This window comes from Anticarsia gemmatalis, chromosome 13, assembly GCF_050436995.1.
Source record: "Anticarsia gemmatalis isolate Benzon Research Colony breed Stoneville strain chromosome 13, ilAntGemm2 primary, whole genome shotgun sequence".
Taxonomy (NCBI): domain Eukaryota; kingdom Metazoa; phylum Arthropoda; class Insecta; order Lepidoptera; family Erebidae; genus Anticarsia; species Anticarsia gemmatalis.
Genome location: NC_134757.1, coordinates 12,359,311 through 12,379,376, shown reverse-complemented (window position 1 = coordinate 12,379,376; position 20,066 = coordinate 12,359,311). Strand labels below are relative to the sequence as shown.

At 33.2% G+C, this 20,066-nt stretch overlaps 2 protein-coding genes across 3 annotated transcripts in view; one reads left to right on the top strand and one right to left on the bottom strand.

The window, feature by feature from the left end:
• The window catches only part of LOC142977537 (uncharacterized), a 63,886-nt gene that overhangs the window by 21,083 nt on the left and 22,737 nt on the right, over positions 1-20,066 (top strand). The window lies entirely within an intron of this gene.
• The window catches only part of LOC142977538 (transforming growth factor beta-1-induced transcript 1 protein), a 41,028-nt gene that overhangs the window by 12,631 nt on the left and 8,331 nt on the right, over positions 1-20,066 (bottom strand). Inside the window, exon 2 of the mRNA XM_076121475.1 lies at positions 1,791-1,850. Coding sequence (XP_075977590.1) covers positions 1,791-1,850 — 60 coding nt within the window. The remainder of the gene's footprint in view (positions 1-1,790; positions 1,851-20,066) is intronic.

Below are 20,066 nucleotides of genomic sequence, written 5' to 3'. Positions count from 1 at the left end.
CAAGTGCAAACCAGCTTTTGGTAAATTTGGTTAGGAATATGTAGCCATTTAAAAGTGTTTTTATGTATATTGAAACTTTATCCTTTGTTGAACAAGTGCACTTATGCAATTACTAGCGTAGTTATTAAAAAAACTTTGTTTTTTATTCTCCTAAATACCAAGGGCCATCGACATGGACCATAATCTGAATAATGGCGTATCCCAATCTTAAATGTTATACTTGGCCCGCATGTCTCAAGAATTTACTATGTAGTTCTTGTGGGTAAAATTCCTGCGGTAACCGCAATTTCCTGGCCACGCATCACTTCATGAGAGTTCATAAAATCTCACACAATACAGGCAAATTATTGTAAAGTGTATTAAAAATAATGTAATATAAACTACTATTTATAGTGTATTTTAAGTAATATTTAGGGAAATTAAAGTTAAATTTGACTTCTTTATAGGCTTCTGACCAACCAATATAAAAGAATCCCGTTGAATAGACTTTACTTTCAAATTTTAATGAATGTCTTCTTTAAGGAAAACGCAAAAATAATCTTCATTTCTCTTGCTTTTACTAACGATCTCTTTGTTTACCTAACATTGTATAACGCTCGTCTATTTGCGGCTCGCACTTGACCACGTGGCCGGTCTATTTATAACGATGCCTCAACATTGTATACTTTACGTATTTTTACGATTTCTTCTCTACGCATTAAACAGTCTGTTGTTTTTGTTCTATTTTATTTTTTTATTTTGCTTTTCACACAGTACTTTGTCACAGGTTGTTGAATGGTTAGAATGGTATTAATTACGCTAATAGGTTTGATTTGACAAATTGTGTTTGTGACTGTAATAAAATTAGAGATTTAGGGTCGTTGTTGTTTGATAGTTTTTGATCGAAATTAGATTAGATTTTGCTGTTAGAGAAGTTTTGCAAAAGTTTGTTAAAATCAAACTTGATTAGAGACACTTCTCGTAGTAATCGCGTTTCCTTTTATACATTAGTTCAAATATAACGTTTTCCAATAGATTTTACATTTAACACTCACGTCGGATTCCGGGTGGCAGCAGATTTCTTTAAATTAGACAATTTTTTTTTTCTTAAACAACGCAACTAATTATGCAGACTTAGATAAACAATACCTACCCACAATCATCCAATACAGTCTAAAGCATCTGAATTTACGTAGAAACTAATTTAAATTTACAAATACTAAGAACCCACAAAGCTTACATCACACGGTATCAACACATGACGTATAAAGTATAATCTTTATCATACGATTGCAGTATTAGTCTGATATCGACAGATAAAGCGTGCCGTGTGCACTACACTAATGTAGAGTGACAATTTACTTGAATATGTAATGCAGGTGTATTTATATAGGTATATAGAGATGCGGGACATTTTTATTAGGCTTGGGAGATTTTTCTGAAAAAATAACTAAATTACTTTTATTCTGCATTCAGGATAGTAATTTTAGTGATTCCTATTTATGCTTGAGGCGGGCAATACACACCGTAAAGTTATAGTAATAAGTAATAATTAAAGTCGGGTTTAGTGTGAAAAAGCTCTTTAAAAGCAAATGGAAGTAGTCCTCCAGTAGCCTATTAAAAATAGGGAAAAAGGCACAGTTGCGTGATAACTCTAAGATAAAAAACGACTGTTTTAATGTTCTGTGAGTCGGTGGTGGCTTAGTAAAATCTTGTCTGCTTTCGATATGCAATAATATAATTTTATGATGACTTTTTGTTCCAATTCATGATATATCTACCAGACATAAGAAAATTATGTTTTGTCTTACCTTTCCTTGGATGACGGCATTGCAGCTGTTGCATACAGCGGGCGCCTCTGCTTTGGTCGACTGTAACAATGCAGAATAAATCTAATGTTAACATAAAAATACTTTTCAATTTCTAAACAAAAATACATAACTAGACTCTTCATCGGAATTGAAAAGATAATATTGCGTCCAATCTGGATCTTCTGTTTCGTTGCGCAGTCAGAGAAAAAGCACACGAACATATTTTTCATACTTATTATAATAAACTCATTCGTACAAAATAACTTTAATCAATTCTCTATACAGTTGTGTTGTTATTTTTTTAATTCAAGTTGATTAATAAAAAACGTTAACATTTTGAAAACGGCACATTCTTATGTCATTGTAGTGTAAGATACGTCCTTTTAAAATAGTATATTCAATGCCACTAGCCTTTTCATCTAGAATAATTAGCATAACTTTAATAATGTCCTCCTTGCCGATATACGGCTACGGCGGTCAGTTTCATTGAAACTGGCCATCTATGCAGGACTTTGTTTTATAGTGTCCAAGTGTGTGCACAATACACAGGTACACTCTCTATTTAACTACATAGAACTGCCTCTGTGGCGCGGTCGGTAGTATATGCGGCTGCCGTGCGAGATGTCTCGGGTTCGAATCCTGGGTCGGGCCAAAAAGTCTTTTCTGAGATTTTCTGTTAAGAATTTCTTAGAGATTGCCCGGAGTTGGGAAGTTGAGGTCGAAGACCTCCGTGCCTCGGAGAGCACGTAAAGCCGTCGGTCCTGCGCCTGACCTCTCACTGGTCGTGTCGGTTATCCGTCCCACCGGGCTATGAGAGTGATGGAATAGAGAGTGTACCTGTGTATTGTGCACACACTTGGACACTATAAACAAAGTCCTGCACAGATGGCCAGTGTCAATGAAACTGACCGCCGTAGCCGTATATCGGCTAGGAGGACATTATAATTAGCATAAATCTTAATACCTACCTATCACTAACATACATTTTCAAATAACCTTAGGTACCAACATTCATTAATTTGTGTGTCACAACACACATTACCTTGAACGATACTGCAGGGACCGATAAACGATAACTGATACCGTACGATAAAGATGACATCACTTTATAAAAAATACACAATCGTCCCGTTTCCAACACCGATTTGGATATACAACATATATAGGTATGTGTTTGTATCCGTTTGTCGTATTGTTATGATGTCATTCGTAAAGACGCGAGTCTTCTTGGGGCGAGAAAAGGAATATCGTCGTTTAAGTTCTAACACAAAATAAGTAATTTTTTGGTAGTTTTGACGTCATTGGCAAGAGAATCGAAAGACGTACTTGTAATTTGTCTCTCTTGAAAAGTTGCTAAGTATGACTTACGTGGTGATAGAAGTTAAAGACAATATGTATCTTATTGATTAAATTCAACAAACCTCGTTCAAATTCAAGCATCATTTGTCGTAAAAAAATACAGTTGAATTTAAAACCTCCTCCTTTTGTTGAAGTCAGTTAAAAACTAGATTTCGTCATAATTTATTTGCTAATTTCCTTCAACTTTTGTTTTAAGATTTACTATACATATCTCGAACTAGACTAGACTATATTTCGGGACTTAAACTTTAGCATGAAAATGAAATCACTACATTTGTATACAAATTTAGTACCAATAAAATCATATTGCTGAATTCGTAGGTCTATGCTAGGTTAAAATATATTATGGAATAATTCCGAATCAATCTACTAATAAATGCTTTATGTGCTGATAAACAAACACATTGATATTTACGTCACGTTTTAAATCTATATGCAACTCTCGCTTTCCTGTTTTTTTTACAATCAAAAGTTCAAAATGATATCTAATTATAACTATGATTCATAATTCTATCAATTTAAGACGTAGAAAGAATAGTAATGAAATAAAAACAATCAGTAAAGCGAGTTTAGTGACGATGACGTTAAAACGGTGTTATTTTGAGAGTCTATGTAATTTCGTGTGTAAGTCTTATATTGTGCATGTGTCATAGCAACTGGCATCTGTGCTGTAATGTTATTGCTTTTATTGTTTGGTTTAAACTGCTGTTGAATATTAAATGGACATTATTTTGATAGTCATAGTTCTCACGTTAAATTATTATTCTCTGGAGTGATCACACCCAGGTTTTAGCACTTTTCGTTAATCATAGTTCGAGAATTAAATATTTTCTAGATAATCATCAAGCTCCGGTTTCGTGTCTTATGAATAAGTATCCATAAGCTTATCAGGTGCTAGTTAGACAGTGGTTTTCATACGTTTACTGTAACTTTATCTATACGATAGGTTATCCGGTACTTATACATTAGCTGTTAAAGGCACTAAGATTTGTTTTCATTGTAATGTGTAGCAGTGATTAAAAGTTAAAAAAGCTGATTTGATGCTTTATTTATTGGTTAAGTGTAAATAAAATAACAAACATTATTTATTGGCGTTGAAATGTCAATTGTCGAAATGATTTCTTATTAAGATCAATTGATTGTTATTTTGAGAGAACGTCTCATTTAATGATAAGTCAAACATATTTATTAAGGTTAAGTTACGGCAAAAACAGTTTAAGGGCCAGAAGTATATTTACGACATTTGATTAAAATACATACATAGATAAAATATTTATTTATTCATAATACTAAATTACTAAACGGGTCTTAAACGCAATGTGAATTGTAACGGTTATACCTTAATTGTTACCCGATGTTTCGACCGACTTATACTCACGTACATCGGCCTTAACTCGGTCGAAACATCGGGTAACAAATAAGGTGTAAGCTTCAAAGTATGAAGAAGAAGAAGCAACAAAGATTTGTCTAAGACTCTAACTTTCCTAATGTAGCTGCAGCAGTACACCTTATTATCGATGATTACAAAATATACTTCATAATCTACAAATCTTATGCAGCACACAAAGCCAGTGATATAAAAACGTAAGTAACACTAAATTAGCATTGCTAATGTAGACAGGAAAGAGTCGAATCCACCAGGTACGGGAAGTAGTGGGTGGGAGCACGAGTTGAGTATATACTCATCATTATGCTATTGTGCTGAAGAATATTTTTGTAATTGTATGGTTTTATTTTTATTTCTTGTGTGATGTGTTTGTTAAAGAATATTTATGATTTTAATCTATGCTAATATTATGACGCTGATGAGTTTGTTTGTTTGAACGCGCTAATCTCAGGAATTACTGGTCCGATTTGAAAATCAGTTTTAGATAGCCCATTTATCGAGGAAGGCTGTATGCTATAATATCATCACGCTACAACCAATAGGAGCAGAGTAACAGTAAATAGTGTTACAAAAACGGGGAAAATTTTGACCCATTCTCTCTTATGTGACGCAAAGAAAGTTGCGCGGGTCAGCTAATGACAAGATATATGAGAAAATGGAAGTTTGTAAGGATCGTACCAAGTGGCGTTCTTTGGTGTCAATCTATTCCTATGGTAAAATTACGAATGAATGATAAAATGGTTGCTTTTTAAAGGTTTCTGTTGGTATAGAAACTGCTTATAACAATTTTGTTTGTTAATGTATTGTTTGCTTTTTTAGCTAAGTAGAGTCATTCGGGTCAAGTGTGCGCACTTTCACCTTTGGGACCACATTGTGAATTAGTACAGTGTAATCAGTAAAATAAAAGTAACATATCAAAATAAACATTTATTAGACTACAATTTGGAAGACAAACTAAATCTGTAAGTATATAAGTTTTCATTCAAACAGACAAAAACAACTGAAAGTCGCAATGCGATCACTTGACCCGTGTTGTGGGTAAGTGTGCGCACAACTATGGGGTAAATAGACGCACTTGGGGCAAGTGAATTTAGGGGTTAATTTGACCGAAATTAATGATATTAATTAAAGTAAATTTAATGAAAATTAACCAGAACCAAACATCTCCTTCTCAGAAAATCCAAACACAAAACCAACAAAACTACTTGAACATTCTAGCTATAAATATAAAAAATAAATAATCAAATTAAATAATTTGTACTGTTTCTGGCTTAAACCGACCTATTGAAGATGCAGCTACGTTTTATTTAAGTCTTTTGCGAAGACATGACTCGCTTATACCAATTGCTTTACTTTTACCCTGTTCAATTAGAGCTTTTGCTTTAGCGATTTGTTGTAGCAGTCGCAAGTTCAGGTTTTTTTCTAATATAATTGAATCGAAACATGGTGCTACACTAAAACAAATAAGAGTTTATTTGGTACTAAAATTATATAAATTTGTTATTATCTTTATGAATCCGGGCAAGTGTGCGCGTGCGCCCACTTACCCGCGCACACTTTCCCGCAGACCCCAAAATTGAATATAAGAACCGCTGAGTCCAAAGTAATGAATAAAACTTTATATCACGCTTACAAATTTCAACAACAATAACCATTTAATTAAAAAAACATGACTTTCCTGGTGTTGCTTTACAATCTTGTGTGTCAGAATGTTTTCCAAACAATAAGAAAGACACAATCAAATGGCCTAAAACAGTTTTTTGCAAATAAATAAAAAACAAAGAGTGGTGCGGCGCACTGACATGTCGCGACTAGTTCGCATCGCTTGCAGCTACGATTGACCAAAACAGTCACCCCCGCCCCCTCACCCCGATCAGAGATATAGGCCCTGCGCTCACTTACCCACTGCGAACAGTTACCCCGAATGACTCTAGTTGATGTTTACTTTTTGGACAATTTAATACCGCTGAAGCAAAAGATACCTCTTTTAAAACCAACATTAGTAAAATAAAGGTACTTATCTATACTAATATTATAAAGCTGAAGAGTTTGTTTTTTTGTTTGTTTGAACGCGCTAATCTCAGGAACTACTGGTCCGATTTGAAAAATTCTTTCAGTGTTAGATAGTCCATTTATCGAGGAAGGCTATAGGCTCTATATCATCACGCTACGACCAATAGAAGCAGAGTACCAGTGAAAAATGTTACAAAAACGGGGAAAATTATGATTCAAAATTATGATTCTCTTATGTGACGCAAGCGAAGTTGCGCGGGTCAGCTAGTAAAGAAATATTAACTTAAATTCACGTAATAAGAATCGTTATATCACGCCGAGTATAGAAGTACAAAAGTCTCTGAGTAATCTCTTTGCTCTACACATATTATCACAATAATATCTTAGCAGTATATCTCATCATTCTAAATATAGAGCTAACTGTACCCAACAGTACAACTAACAATAAATCAGTCCCATTACTACAATAGTAGAAGTCAATCTCAATAGCTGTATCGTATATAACGTTGACGAATTAATCACGGCAATTAGGAAAGCTATACCGACGCCGCGACGACCTTTATGATTATTCATAAGTAATACATCCACGCCCTGTACTATATGTAGTTGTATAAACAACAAATATAAAGTAGAGAGGACAGTGAATTTATATCTCTAAATGGATATTGCTATAGGTTCAAAAGTGTGCCCGCCTTTCTATTACACTTTTTTCTCTAAACCGCTCAACCGATTTTGATAAAATTTTTGCATGGAGAAGACCAGAGTCAAACAAGGGTTACTGATATTTTTCAAGTTTTTTTAGATCAAGTAGATTCTGCGCGGAAAGCTAGTTCACTTTTTTGGAAAAAAATACATTTTAATGTATAACAAAATAATCTATGTTTATTGTTTTTTTTTTACTGTTTGAACAGTAACCTGGTACCTTTTGGTCTCCAATACTTAATATTATATGTCAATTCACAATAACATGCATTTTCCATTGGATTGCTTGACGTTTCGGCACATATAAGACTGGCCGTTGTTCAAATCAGACCGACTAACTATCTAAATACTTATTATACTAAACTGAAACAGAAATTGAAATAAAGTAGCGCAGTTTCTTTATAAAATTCCAAAGCAAATTTTAATGTACTTGCAGAGCAATTCGTTCAAGAATAGCACTTTACGTGCGTAATCTTTATTCACGTTTATTTTAGTATTGTTCTAAATTATCTTACCGTTTCTTTTATACACGAAACATACTCGTATATTAGAATGTTGTGATTATCACATAAATATTTGCGAATTATTCTTTGAAGTAATACGTAATAGAATTGAAGAATGTTTTTTTACTGTTGAGCGATAGTGTATTATAAATTTCTTTGTGTAAGTGCTTTATCACAATGTTGTACACCGAATCATATTGGTATTTATTTAAGTTACGGGTATTAGAAATATTGGAAAATAAATAGAATCAACTTATTAATGGTCATTGGTTCATAGCATGCTTTTTAAAAGAGCTATCTTTGATGTCATGCTAATATTCAATCGTAATAAAGCTTTAACATACAACAGTTTACTTTGTGTTTTTATTGGATAATATTGGTTACATTTGCTTCTAAAAGAATGACTTAATTTTGCCAAAAGAGTGCTCTCGAGATATAACACTTTCTACTAATCAGTTAATAATTTTGCCACCAAAAGGTAACAAGCTAGAGACAAATCATTTACTGCACATATAACATTACTATGTATATAAAAATTCCGTGCAATGGTCATAGAAACCAAAATACTTCTTCGCATAAAAAAATAACAGCCAAATGTAAAAATGTATCTACAGCAAAGTCCTTGTTGTAAGTCAACAATGTCAAAGTCCTTAATGAAAACAAATAAAACGCATGCCAAGCCATAGAAGTGACCGCCGCAATGTCACAAGTGTGTCACTGTCGTGCAAGGAAGTGTATACACAATGCGTAGTGTGATGTGAGTGTTTGTAGCGCAAGTAAGAAGAGACAGCGAACGAGTACTGTCGTAGTACAATGTAAAAGCGATAGCGTTATTGCTTCTTTTACCGCAATATAGACTTTAAATGTTTCTAAAACTTAGTCCTTGTTGCATGTCAACAGTGTCTTTTTAATGTATACAAATAAAACGCATGCCAAGCCATAGAAGTGACCGCCGCAATGTCACAAGTGTGTCACCGTCGTGCAAGGAAGTGTATACACAATGCCTAGTGTGATGTGAGTGTTTGTAGCGCAAGTTAGAAGAGACAGCGAACGAGTACTGTCGTAGTACGATATACAAGCGATAGCGTCATTGATCCTTCTACAGTACCTCTGAATGATTAGACTTTGTCTCAGAGGATACAACGGTTAAAACTGTAGCGCGATTCTCTACAATCGGTAACGTCGAATATCGAAAGTTTGACATTTAAAAGAGGCGCTTTTTTACAAAATTTCCCGATAACTAGCCGGTTGTCGCTAGTCGATACTAGTAAAGATTAGAGCGACAGATGCTCAGTTTGAAACCACACCTAATCTTAAATGTCACACAAATGTATACATGATTCGATTAAACCTCAAATAATACTTGTTAAATAATAATCACGTAACGCGAAATTTTTAACCTAATAATCGATTATCTATAAAAAAAATATCTAAATAATAATATTCGCATCATCACTTACACCACACGGCATTCTCGTTCAATGTAGGGCGCGCGCAAGGCCAAGGCGGGCATAATCGTCAGTTTTTAGGGCGCGTCGTCTATATGCGTACGACAATTTCTTTTGTTTATGCGCAACACGTACCCACGCGTCCCACGCTATTTGTGGCACCCCTCTTGAAGTCCTAGTAGGGAACAAGAACGTTTGTACGACGTACGATTTTAGGATTCAAGGATTACCGTCGCAATTAAAATTTTGGTTTTGATAATTTTGTAATCTATTAGGAAGTAAGCCATCGGCTTTGTTTGATTCCTAGCCCGAGAACCCCGAAAGGTGTTGTACAGAACTTCTTACTGTCAAGTCTATAGCATACTAAAGTAAGTAAACTTATATGTACTCGTATATGGCTTACAAGGATGCATGACGATGCTTCATGTCGTCTAAAAGCTAAAACCAAAAGGTCAGACGACTAAAATCCTTAGACGTAGAAATCTAATATTATTTTAGTTAGTCTTCTTGTCTTAAGTGGCTTCTAACCTACTGAGTGCAATGCGTAAACTAATTACTAGTTATTAAGAGGATTCTGAAGATAGCTTACGATTTTTTTCGAGTCGTGTTTAGTGTTTCCGTAGCGATGAACACTGTTTTGAGTAGTAAATTCAAATGAATGATGGTTTGATGACACATGATTGACGGTTCTGTCGCTATGCACATAACGTCTCATGGATTTGCCCTTGAATCGACTTAAGGCCCTTGAATATTTTGTTCGCTGTATTTTTCACTTACATTCACTATACAGTAAGCTAAATGTCCTGTCACGCTTTTCGATTTGTGAAATCTAGTAGTCCAGAGTGTGATGGACTTTTGTCTGCTAAAACTTGAAGCCCAATCACTGTGCGATTCTTTCTCGATATGTTCAGAAGTCATCATCTAATTATATTATTATAGCTAACTTACATTAAAAAATACTACCTAAATACTGATTATTTCTATTCGATTACTTTGTATTTGTGAAAAACAAATGAAAATCCGTTAATTATTTTTTGAGTTTATCGAACTGACAAACGCGGCAAACTCTGTATGTTTTATAAAATACGTAAGTAGTTATACTACATTTCACACAATCCAATTAAACACTTGGACTAATCAAACACTTAATTGATTAGTTTCTACGTGTTTGTGTAGATGTCCAAGATCGTTAACTTAATAGAAGGAAAATACTCGAGGTAATTAAAACCTAACTATAGATACGATATACTATGTGTGTAGTCCGACAACTTAGTAAAGCCTTGTAAGGTTCGCGGCTGGTGAAGCCATACAAAATTCTGAACTTTTTCTTTCATAAATACAATCGTTAGAGGTTTACAGGGTTAAGGAGGGTTTGACAAAGATGTTTTTTAATAGAACTCAAAAAAAATGACTTGTTTTGCTGGTGAAGTCAATACAAGCAAATCTTAATTGGTTTAAAAAAATATATGCTGTTATAGTTACATTGAATAATGATAATAAGATTTTGCATATGTAAACACTCGCGACTCATTCGGATATCTTTGTTACATAACAACTTCAACTCACTTTGAGTTAGAGAGTGGAGAGAGTCCACTCTCTAACTCTCGTTCTCACTCATACTCTTTCACTCATCCCTTTAATTACTCACTTAATCTAGATAAATTGTACATGCCGTGCCTTCTACTAAGTTGTCGGACTATAGAAGTAAATAAACTGTAGACGCGGTATAGTGTAGGTATGTAGTGTGGAGATTTCCATTGTTACATTACTACTTGATGCTCATTGACGGCGTGATTGTAGGCACGTAGTTGATTTGACAACAACGCAGCGGGTTAGATGGTCATCTTGCCGTGTTTTCATTATGCAGATTGAAAATGAGGTCTGGGTTTTCTTCATATATTTTTTAATTTTTTGGGAACCTTGTATGGATCGTACCATGTGACTTTCTTTGGTCTCTGCCTACTGCCTACCCCTATACATAGTGAAAAGGTGTGATATGTATGTATGTAGCTTTTGATTGGTGTCTTCCTAATTGGCGGTAAATTCAACTACTCTCATTTTTCAATCGCTGTTTGCCTAAATGAACAGTTTGGTTTTTTATTTTTCTTGTAATGATTTTGATTCTTACTGAAATCAAACATTCATTCTAGTGTAGTCTACGAACAATTATTCGTAAAATACGAGTATTTGTACTCGCACTTTGTATTTGGCACATTCTTTCTATTATGGAATTTTAGCGTAGATAAAATTGGGAAGGGTTTATGCCGAAAATAGTAATATGACTCAATAAAAGTAGTCATAAAATCAACAGATAGTAATTGCTAGAAACGATACCTAGTAACTATTACACCTACATATATATCTAATAATACTTTGAACCTACCTATTATAGTACAAACAAAAAGTTTCCACGAAAACATATTAATAAACAGTTGGATAACACTGACTAAGTCTTATATCAGTTTATCAGTACTCATTGATTAATTGCGAGGGAACTGTTATTTGGTTTTGTGTTCCTTATACATATAGGATAAAGTATAGAGTAAAAAAAGTATATGTATTGATGGCGTGTGGGGTAAAAAAGCGTGTGTTTAGAAGGTAATCTTTATTGTTTGAAAATATATGTATAGGTTAGAATAGAATAGAATATCTATTATCTACATATATATAGTTGCAAAGCAAACATTGCAAATGTTTCAAAATTAAACAATTGCATTATGATTTGCCATAAGGGTATAGGTACTTGGAGCTAGGGAGCTAGTTATTAGATAAAATTAGAAATTAGAATAATGTGATATTTTATAAATAATATTTGTGTGAATGATGAGTTTAGTGTCACATTTATGTTGCGATTTGTAGAGCAGAAAAATAAAGATTTAATAAATAAAGGTTAGTTTATGAGGAAAAAAAATAGGTTATTTAACAGCGTAATACACAATTAATTGTAAATGAATCAGGTAGCAAATATTATATTACTATAACAATATCATTCTGGACCAAACTTAATAAAATTACCAAGAAGTAAACATATTTTTGGCTAGGAGGAAAATAGTAGCGAAAATATTAACCTCAAAAAACATTGTTATAAAATCCCTTAGCTTTGGTTAATCTAGTGAAGTTCGTCAAATAAATACCAATTTCTATGAAAATATACAGCATAATAACAACAAATATGTAGAACAAACAAGTTTATAGCGGTTTTTGAGTCGTGAAAACACATTATTTTTATATCAGGCCCTACGGTATATAGGTTAACGATTTGAGGATAGATTTCTAAGAACACGATGTTTTAAAAGTCACTGTAATCAATTATGTTTCTCTTTTGAAGTAACCTGTATATTTTAATAGTCGTTACAAATTAGTCACGGATTTCAAAAAAAATGGAGCTAGTGAAATTCCTGGAAAACTTTTTCTTAGTAGAGTTTAAATGATGTCATACAACTGAGACTGCGTTATCCTGTATTTTTTTGTTTCTTTTCATAATAGAACTCATTTTAATTGAATTCAAAGTACACCTTTTTAGTATGAGTTTGTTCTATGCAGTTTTTTCAGCTTCATTTTTGATGTCATTCATAAACTTACTTGTATTGATATGTAGTAACGAATTGTCATTGTAAAAATACGCAGGCCTGTTAGTAGTAGTCAGTCGTTATAAAGAATTTTTACTGATCTTATAGATCTAACGACGGCCAGTTCTCTTGAAAACTGTCTTAGAAGTATCATTTACAACAGCAAACAATCCGCAGCTAATTTTACCCGTGACTAAAGCACTGTATCGTTGTTGTATGCATCTACAATATTAAACAATTCAGCTATTTTCCCAACTTTTAGTCTGTATAATATTATAAATCTGTTGTAGTTTTATTTAGACGTTTTTTAAACACTAGTGACCGGGCGCTGCCCACGCGGTGTTGGTTCGAGTCCCGTGTTGCGGTTTTTATACACTCGGTAATTTAGTGGAAAGGTGAAAATCGCTATTTATTTTCGGTTGGTCTAGTGAGGTACGTGAAGTATTTTCTCGATATCGATTTAAAGTTTACGCAACAGGATTTGATTTTGTTTCCTTACCACCAATATTATCTAATCCGAAGTTAAGTCTGACGGTTACGTTTAATGGCTAATTTTTAACAAATTTAGATGAGATTTGTTAAAGAAATAAATTTAATTTATAAAAAAGAAGTAGCTTACCTCACTAAATAGACCATTTAAATACTAAATTACCAAAATAACACAGTCTTGTTTGCCGTTAAATAAACATTCGGTCTAGTAAATAAAATACTACTTCAAAACACTAATAAAACGACCACAAATAAACCAATCTAACACCGAAACGACTGCAAGACAAATAACCCGTAATCTATCATAATTAACTAACAACCTTCACTAACGTTTGAAAGCCCTGCATCGCTACTGAATCTAAAGAAAACCTGAAATAGTTCGCGCGTGGGTCGCATTGTACTGCGGCCTCACTCCAGAATTGATACGAATAGATTTTATATGAGAGGTCAATGGAATACGAATGACTGAGTAAAAAATGTCGCTGTGATGATATTTTGTAAATAATAATATAAATAGTTTTGTTTTTGTACAGAATTTTGTATTTGTGAAATGTACCAAAATTTTTAAGTTTAGATATTTGTTAGTGCTATTGACACGAACAAGGAACAGAAGAAGGTATGATGTATTTTTACTAAGTTTTATGTTCTACTAATTGTTACCTCCAATCGTCTAAAAATTTTAGTACACAAAGTAAAAAGTGAAATGAAAAGTTCTTGACATTCGTTGAATTATCAAATCAAAATATTACGAGACGCTTCACAAGTGAAGAGTAAAATAGAAAATTCAAAGTTATTCAGAAATTGCGTTTGCTTATCCTGATAGCTAATATTCTACTTTACCTGTGAACCGTCAAGTAATTTTTTTTACGATGTAAAATGCAACTCGACTATAGCTTTAGGAAAATTAGTAATCGACATAAAAACGTCAACAAGTAGTTATTATTATATCAACCAAATAACGAAATCTTACAGAGATTATGCAAATATGTTACAATAAAATACCACCAAAATCTTTAAATAAATATCCCTGTCACTACCAAATAGAAAATCAAACGTATATAGAGGCGTACGGCATTGCATATTGCAGTTAATTCCACTCGTAAAGGCTATAAATAGCGCAACACTATTGTACTGTCTCGAAATTAATAAACATGTTTGAAATAGGGACGTGACAACGAGTTATGGTTATCGATAGACATAATAATTACTATAAAATATGTTTTGAAAATATAATTGTGATGCGTGAGTCATTGTGGTTGTGAAAATATGTTATATTATGTTACCCATGTGTTTAATGTGACCTTACTATTAATATAAATGCGAAAGTTTGTAAGAATGGATGGGGGATGGTTTCTCTTTTACGGTAGAAGTACTGGATTGATGAATATGGAGTTAATAGGAGAGAAGAATACCAGAGTTAATAACCTGAATCAATACAGCAAGGGTTTTATCAAATTGAGAGTCGATTAAAAAATATTTTAATTCGTGATTGCTTAATCCGAGATATATAAATATAAAAAAGAGTTTGCTGTCAGTGTAAAGTTGCGAATTATGTGGAAAAATGGTAGTTTTCTGATGAAGAGTAAAATTAAAACAACCGCCAGTTGCGGAGATACGTCTTAACATGTCATTGTCTTGAATTTAACTTTTATCATAGTCCAATTTTTTTTATTGGCTTGTGTCTATTCAACCGGTGATCCAGGTGGCATCAGAATATCTTCATAATATCAGTGTAAATTAACTTTGATTGCTCACAAATCAGTATTTGCATATCATATTGTTTATTCAAGTAATAACTTGTAGAACATATTACTAATAAATATTAATGAACATTGTCTGTTTACCATAAATATTGAATGTAATGACATAATTCCCAACAGGTTTCGATAATACTAATTTATGTTTGACACCAATGATATTGACTGTAATATATTGGTACAAGGAGTTTGTGAAACACAAGATTCGTGTTTTGGTGTTATTTTCCTTTAAAATAAAATCTTAATCAAACACCTTATTATTTAGTGTTTAAAAGAAATATGATTTGGGTAACTTTCATATTTCATAGTATTATAATTTTGGTACTTTGGTCGCTTAGTCGGTTAGTCCATCAAGCGATTAAGGTAAATAAAAAGTTTTCATATAATTGTTTAAGCACTAGTTTCACCGCTTATTTTTGGTTAATCTAAACTTATAATGCCTAACAATTCACTTGCTCTAACGGTGAACGAAAACATCGTAACTTCGTAAAATTTGTTCAATGGATTTTTTGAGAGCATGCATATTCCCGAACCCGCACTTACGCAGCGTGATGGACCACACAACGCCTGATCGTCTTAGTTCAAAAGAAAACCCTTGCCAACATTAGGGCAGTAACGGGATACTAAAAACCCATAGTATCTCATTACATAGCAAAGGTCTCCTTTAAACTGTTCAATCCAGAAACCACTAACCATACCAGGAAGGAAAGAAATATACATAAAAAAAACGTACCTAGCAGTTCAATGACTGTTGCAAAAATACTTCATTCACTCACAAAATGGTCAATACCAAAAAATTGTGGGAAAATATCGTGACCTTGAACCTAAAAGGAAACACCACGTTTTGACTCACCGTTTGTATGAAACATATCTCGTAGTTATACAAGTTATGACTAATGACTCCTAAAACTAATTGTGTGGGTGTTTTTAATTATGTGGGCTACCATTTCTATTTATATGGTGTGTTAATTATGGTAGTATTGTATTTTTGGTCAGATTGTAGTTGCTATGGTAACCGAGACGTCACGAGTGGTAAGGGGAAGGTTGTCGATTTCAAATAATAATATGCAATGCTTTTTATGGTGGGTTTAGATATTTTTAAGTGTCTCTTAATATTGATATTTTTTTAAATATTGGGCTCGTTGTCTTATTGTGGTTAATCATAACTTGGACAAAAGATTCGTCGTGAAAAAAAAGTCAGATAGGTAAAATATGGGTTTTTTTTAAACGTAATAAAAGTATCAAGGGTCCAGATTTATTCATTTATCTTGAAAAACGGTATTTTGGTAGCTTTTTAGATTGGGTAACATCTTATTATTTTGCTTATTTGAAAGATGCATTACTTCGATTCAATTAGTTCCATTAAAGTTAGTTAAAAGTAGCCAGCAAAAATTAGCGTCATATTTACGTAGTTAAATCTCATAATTATTGTATGTGTCATACTAAAAGTTCAAGCACCTTTGAAATGAGCTGACATTGACTTGGATTATAATTATGTATTTAAGTTCTGCCCACATTCTCACGGTATTAAGTGTTATACAATACATATAATTTTGCATTCATTTCTTGATCTTTCAAAACAGTTTGCCTTAAATGCCAGTGCGAATAATGTATCTTTAGTCACAAATACTGCTTTAGTTATGCCACTGGACTTATCTGTGATAGACTATGGTTAGTGGTAAAGTTAGTGTGAAAGTTATTCTGCCGAAAAGGCATTTTTCAGGGCTTAACGACTGCTATTTGTACTGACAACCAACCTATCGCAAACGTCAGAGTGGTAAAGATTCGTTTGGTAAAGAAGACAATTGACTTTTAATAGGATTTCTAGTTTATAACTTAAGATAATCTCCACTTTTCTATAAGTAACGTGATATATTTCAAAGATAAAAGCATAGAAATTTCTAGAAAGATTTGCATGGAAAATACAATTGTCACAGGTGTTGTGACTATAATGCTTTGTCATTATTAACTGCAGTTAAATTAAACCTTTGTTTAAGGAAGTAACGTGACTTATCTCTTACCGTTAACTTAAATTTTCACGCACCGGTTGTCATTTTTTTCTTCAAATAAGTGACTAATGTCTTAATTCTCAGAACAGAGCTCTAATCATCTTTCCGATATGAATAAGCAGTCAACTATCGCCCGTTAATGAATATAATGACCGGTTATTTTGTACTGTAGTTTTTGGTAAATTGTACTCATTTAACACTAGATGTCCGTCCTGGCTTCGCTCGGGTTACGACGGGTTAATCTTAACAAACTGTAGGTACGCTGAAACCTACATCAAGAATCGCTCTATACGGAGTTTTAAAAAAACTAAAACTAAAACTCAATAGATGAAAAAGATGTATCTACATTACATAAAACCGGGTAAAAATCGCTTCAGTAAATTTTGAGTTTATCGCAAACAAACAGACAGACAGACGCGGTGAAAACATTTTGTTTTATAATAATATACTTAAGTCAAGATATTACCATGTTAATAAAGTAGTAATTCGTTATTTAACGTAAATTGACGGATTTCCCTGCACGTAATTGTAGGAAGGAACTTTATTTTGTTTGCACAATGCATGAAAGGAAAAATAGTTTTTGTTGTTTTTGAATGCATCTAATTATATGACATGTATAGTATTGTATACATACATATTATCACGCATGTTATATTCAAAGGTGTATCAATGTATAGGTATATAATTTTTAAACAATAACCGACAATTTCATAGCTTTTAGATAAGTATAACTCATCCCATAAAGTATCGGTATGCAGAGACCAACGAACGCCAATTAGTACGATCTTTATAAACTTCCCTAGCTTCATTCACATCCATATGATGACAGATGTCGACAAATGTATGAAAAATACTTTTAAAATACTTCTGATAAGTTATCCAACAGGTATTATATATATTATTAGGCTATTAAAAAGAGTGGCCAGGAGTTTCTTGCCAGCTCTTGGCCCTACCTTCCGAACTGATGGTAAATAGTCTCTTTATTATTGGCTATCATAGGCGTCAGCATTTGACCTGAACGAATAAAAGATTTCATTTTATCGACTTTTGTCCCATCACTATTGTCGACAGTGGCGTATTTATAGTACAAATATTTTAGTTTTCATTGTACATATATTTTTAATCTAATAAATAGAAAGACCTTTGTTTTCAGCGTGAGGGAATCGTTAAGACAATTGTATTTTCAGTTCTATTTTAAACTACCCACGTTATATTATTATTAGATGCACAAATATTTCATCTAATGCATTGTTGTGTGGTATTTATAATGTTATTTTCAATTACATGATTTAAAAATATCGTAAGTGTGAAATTACACTTGTATGTCATGATGAATTTAGACTTTTTAAGGATTGATCAAAGGATAAACAATATATTTATAAAAGTTAGGAGCGGTTAAACTAGTTTTCATTTAGAGAAAATAATAACATAATATTTACCCCTGTGGGAAAAAAGTGTTAGTTTTTGTATATATCATTGTAGTTTCTGTGTTGCCAGATTCTCGAGAAATTAAGTAAAAATGCGATTTACAGTCTCTACTATATTTAAACCTACACAATTTTTCATCTTCTAGAAAGAGCTCTGACTTATTAAACTGAACACGCAATGCCACTGAAGTAATAACCTAACTACTTTTCTAATGCTTTTGCTGTCTAATAACTTAAGAACATAAATTAAAACATGAACAAGCGTAGGACGCAATTCTCTTCCTACTCGCTATTTATAAATCAAGTTGAAGCTGGACTGTATCGCATAAAAGTCTCACTTGACTGGTAAACGACTCGTCTGGAAGACTTAGTCATGCGAGAGCAATGCTTTAGTGGAATACGCGTGATGATGCAATAGGGAACTTATATTGGACCGTATATTGTTCAAAGGTTCTATATTATTTTAGTACCTATATAATTATGGTTCGAAAAAAAATTAGACGTTTTTTAAGGTTCCATGTTGTTTTCTTTGTTGCTGTTGCTTGCTGTCCTTTAGTTGCTACATGCAGGTCATGTTTTTAAGGGGTACAATATTCATTATATTTTCTGCGGTACATAATAGAACAAAACCGCTATCCCAAAGGAAACTATTGGTACCCCAAAAGTTTAATCTACTCTCCTGTAAATAAGTTATTTTGCAGGTCCATCTTTGTTACACTACTGTGTCATCATTATCATCATTGACATAGTTTTCATCTATTGCAGATGATTAAGGTAGCGTCAGGTAGAATTAATGTAATTTCTTTCGTACACTTCAGTGTAAAAAATTAATAAAATAAAACTAGTTTGCAGTCAGCTGTTACTGCTCTTGTCGTATAAAAACACTAATAATTCTTAATATAAATTCAAATCATTGTCAAGGCAATTACTTTCTGTCACGCACGCATTTGTAACGAACTAACCCCTAAAGGTCGCGACGACACTGAATGTCAACAAGTTACAGATTTACAGAACGAGACCAACAAATACGATGAATTTATCTTTTTACTAATATTATAAAGAGGTAAAGTTTGTCTGTTGATAAACCATAATATCTAAACCATTGTTGAGTGCTGGGCAAAGCCTTTCCCATAGTTTTCTACTAAAGCTCAGCTCCGGCGGTCTCCGGCTCCGGTAGGTTGTAAGATTTGTAAGTGTAAATAAGTCTCACAAATTCTTCCGCGACCCAAAAAAAATTATAATAAGTATAGCTTTTTTCTTACTCTTTCCAAAATCAGTTCGCCCAAAACTTTAAAACCATAAAAACTACAAGTTTAATAATACTAGTCAAAACAAAATTATTACCGGGCAAGGGTGGTCCTCTCGAAATAAGAAGTGTGTTCCTTGAGTCCACCGTACTCCCACGGGCTAAGCGCAGACTGGGTTAAAAAAAGCAAGGTAAAGTTCGTTTCCAAAATTACTCAAAAGTGTATTTCCAGTGTGTAACGCTGTTACTACACACGACACCAATGCGAGCACAATCGTAACAATAATAGCACCGCATCACCGCATCACCGTTCCACTCGCTACGGATTTTGTATTTGGCACCCGACACCTGAACACTGAATATTTAT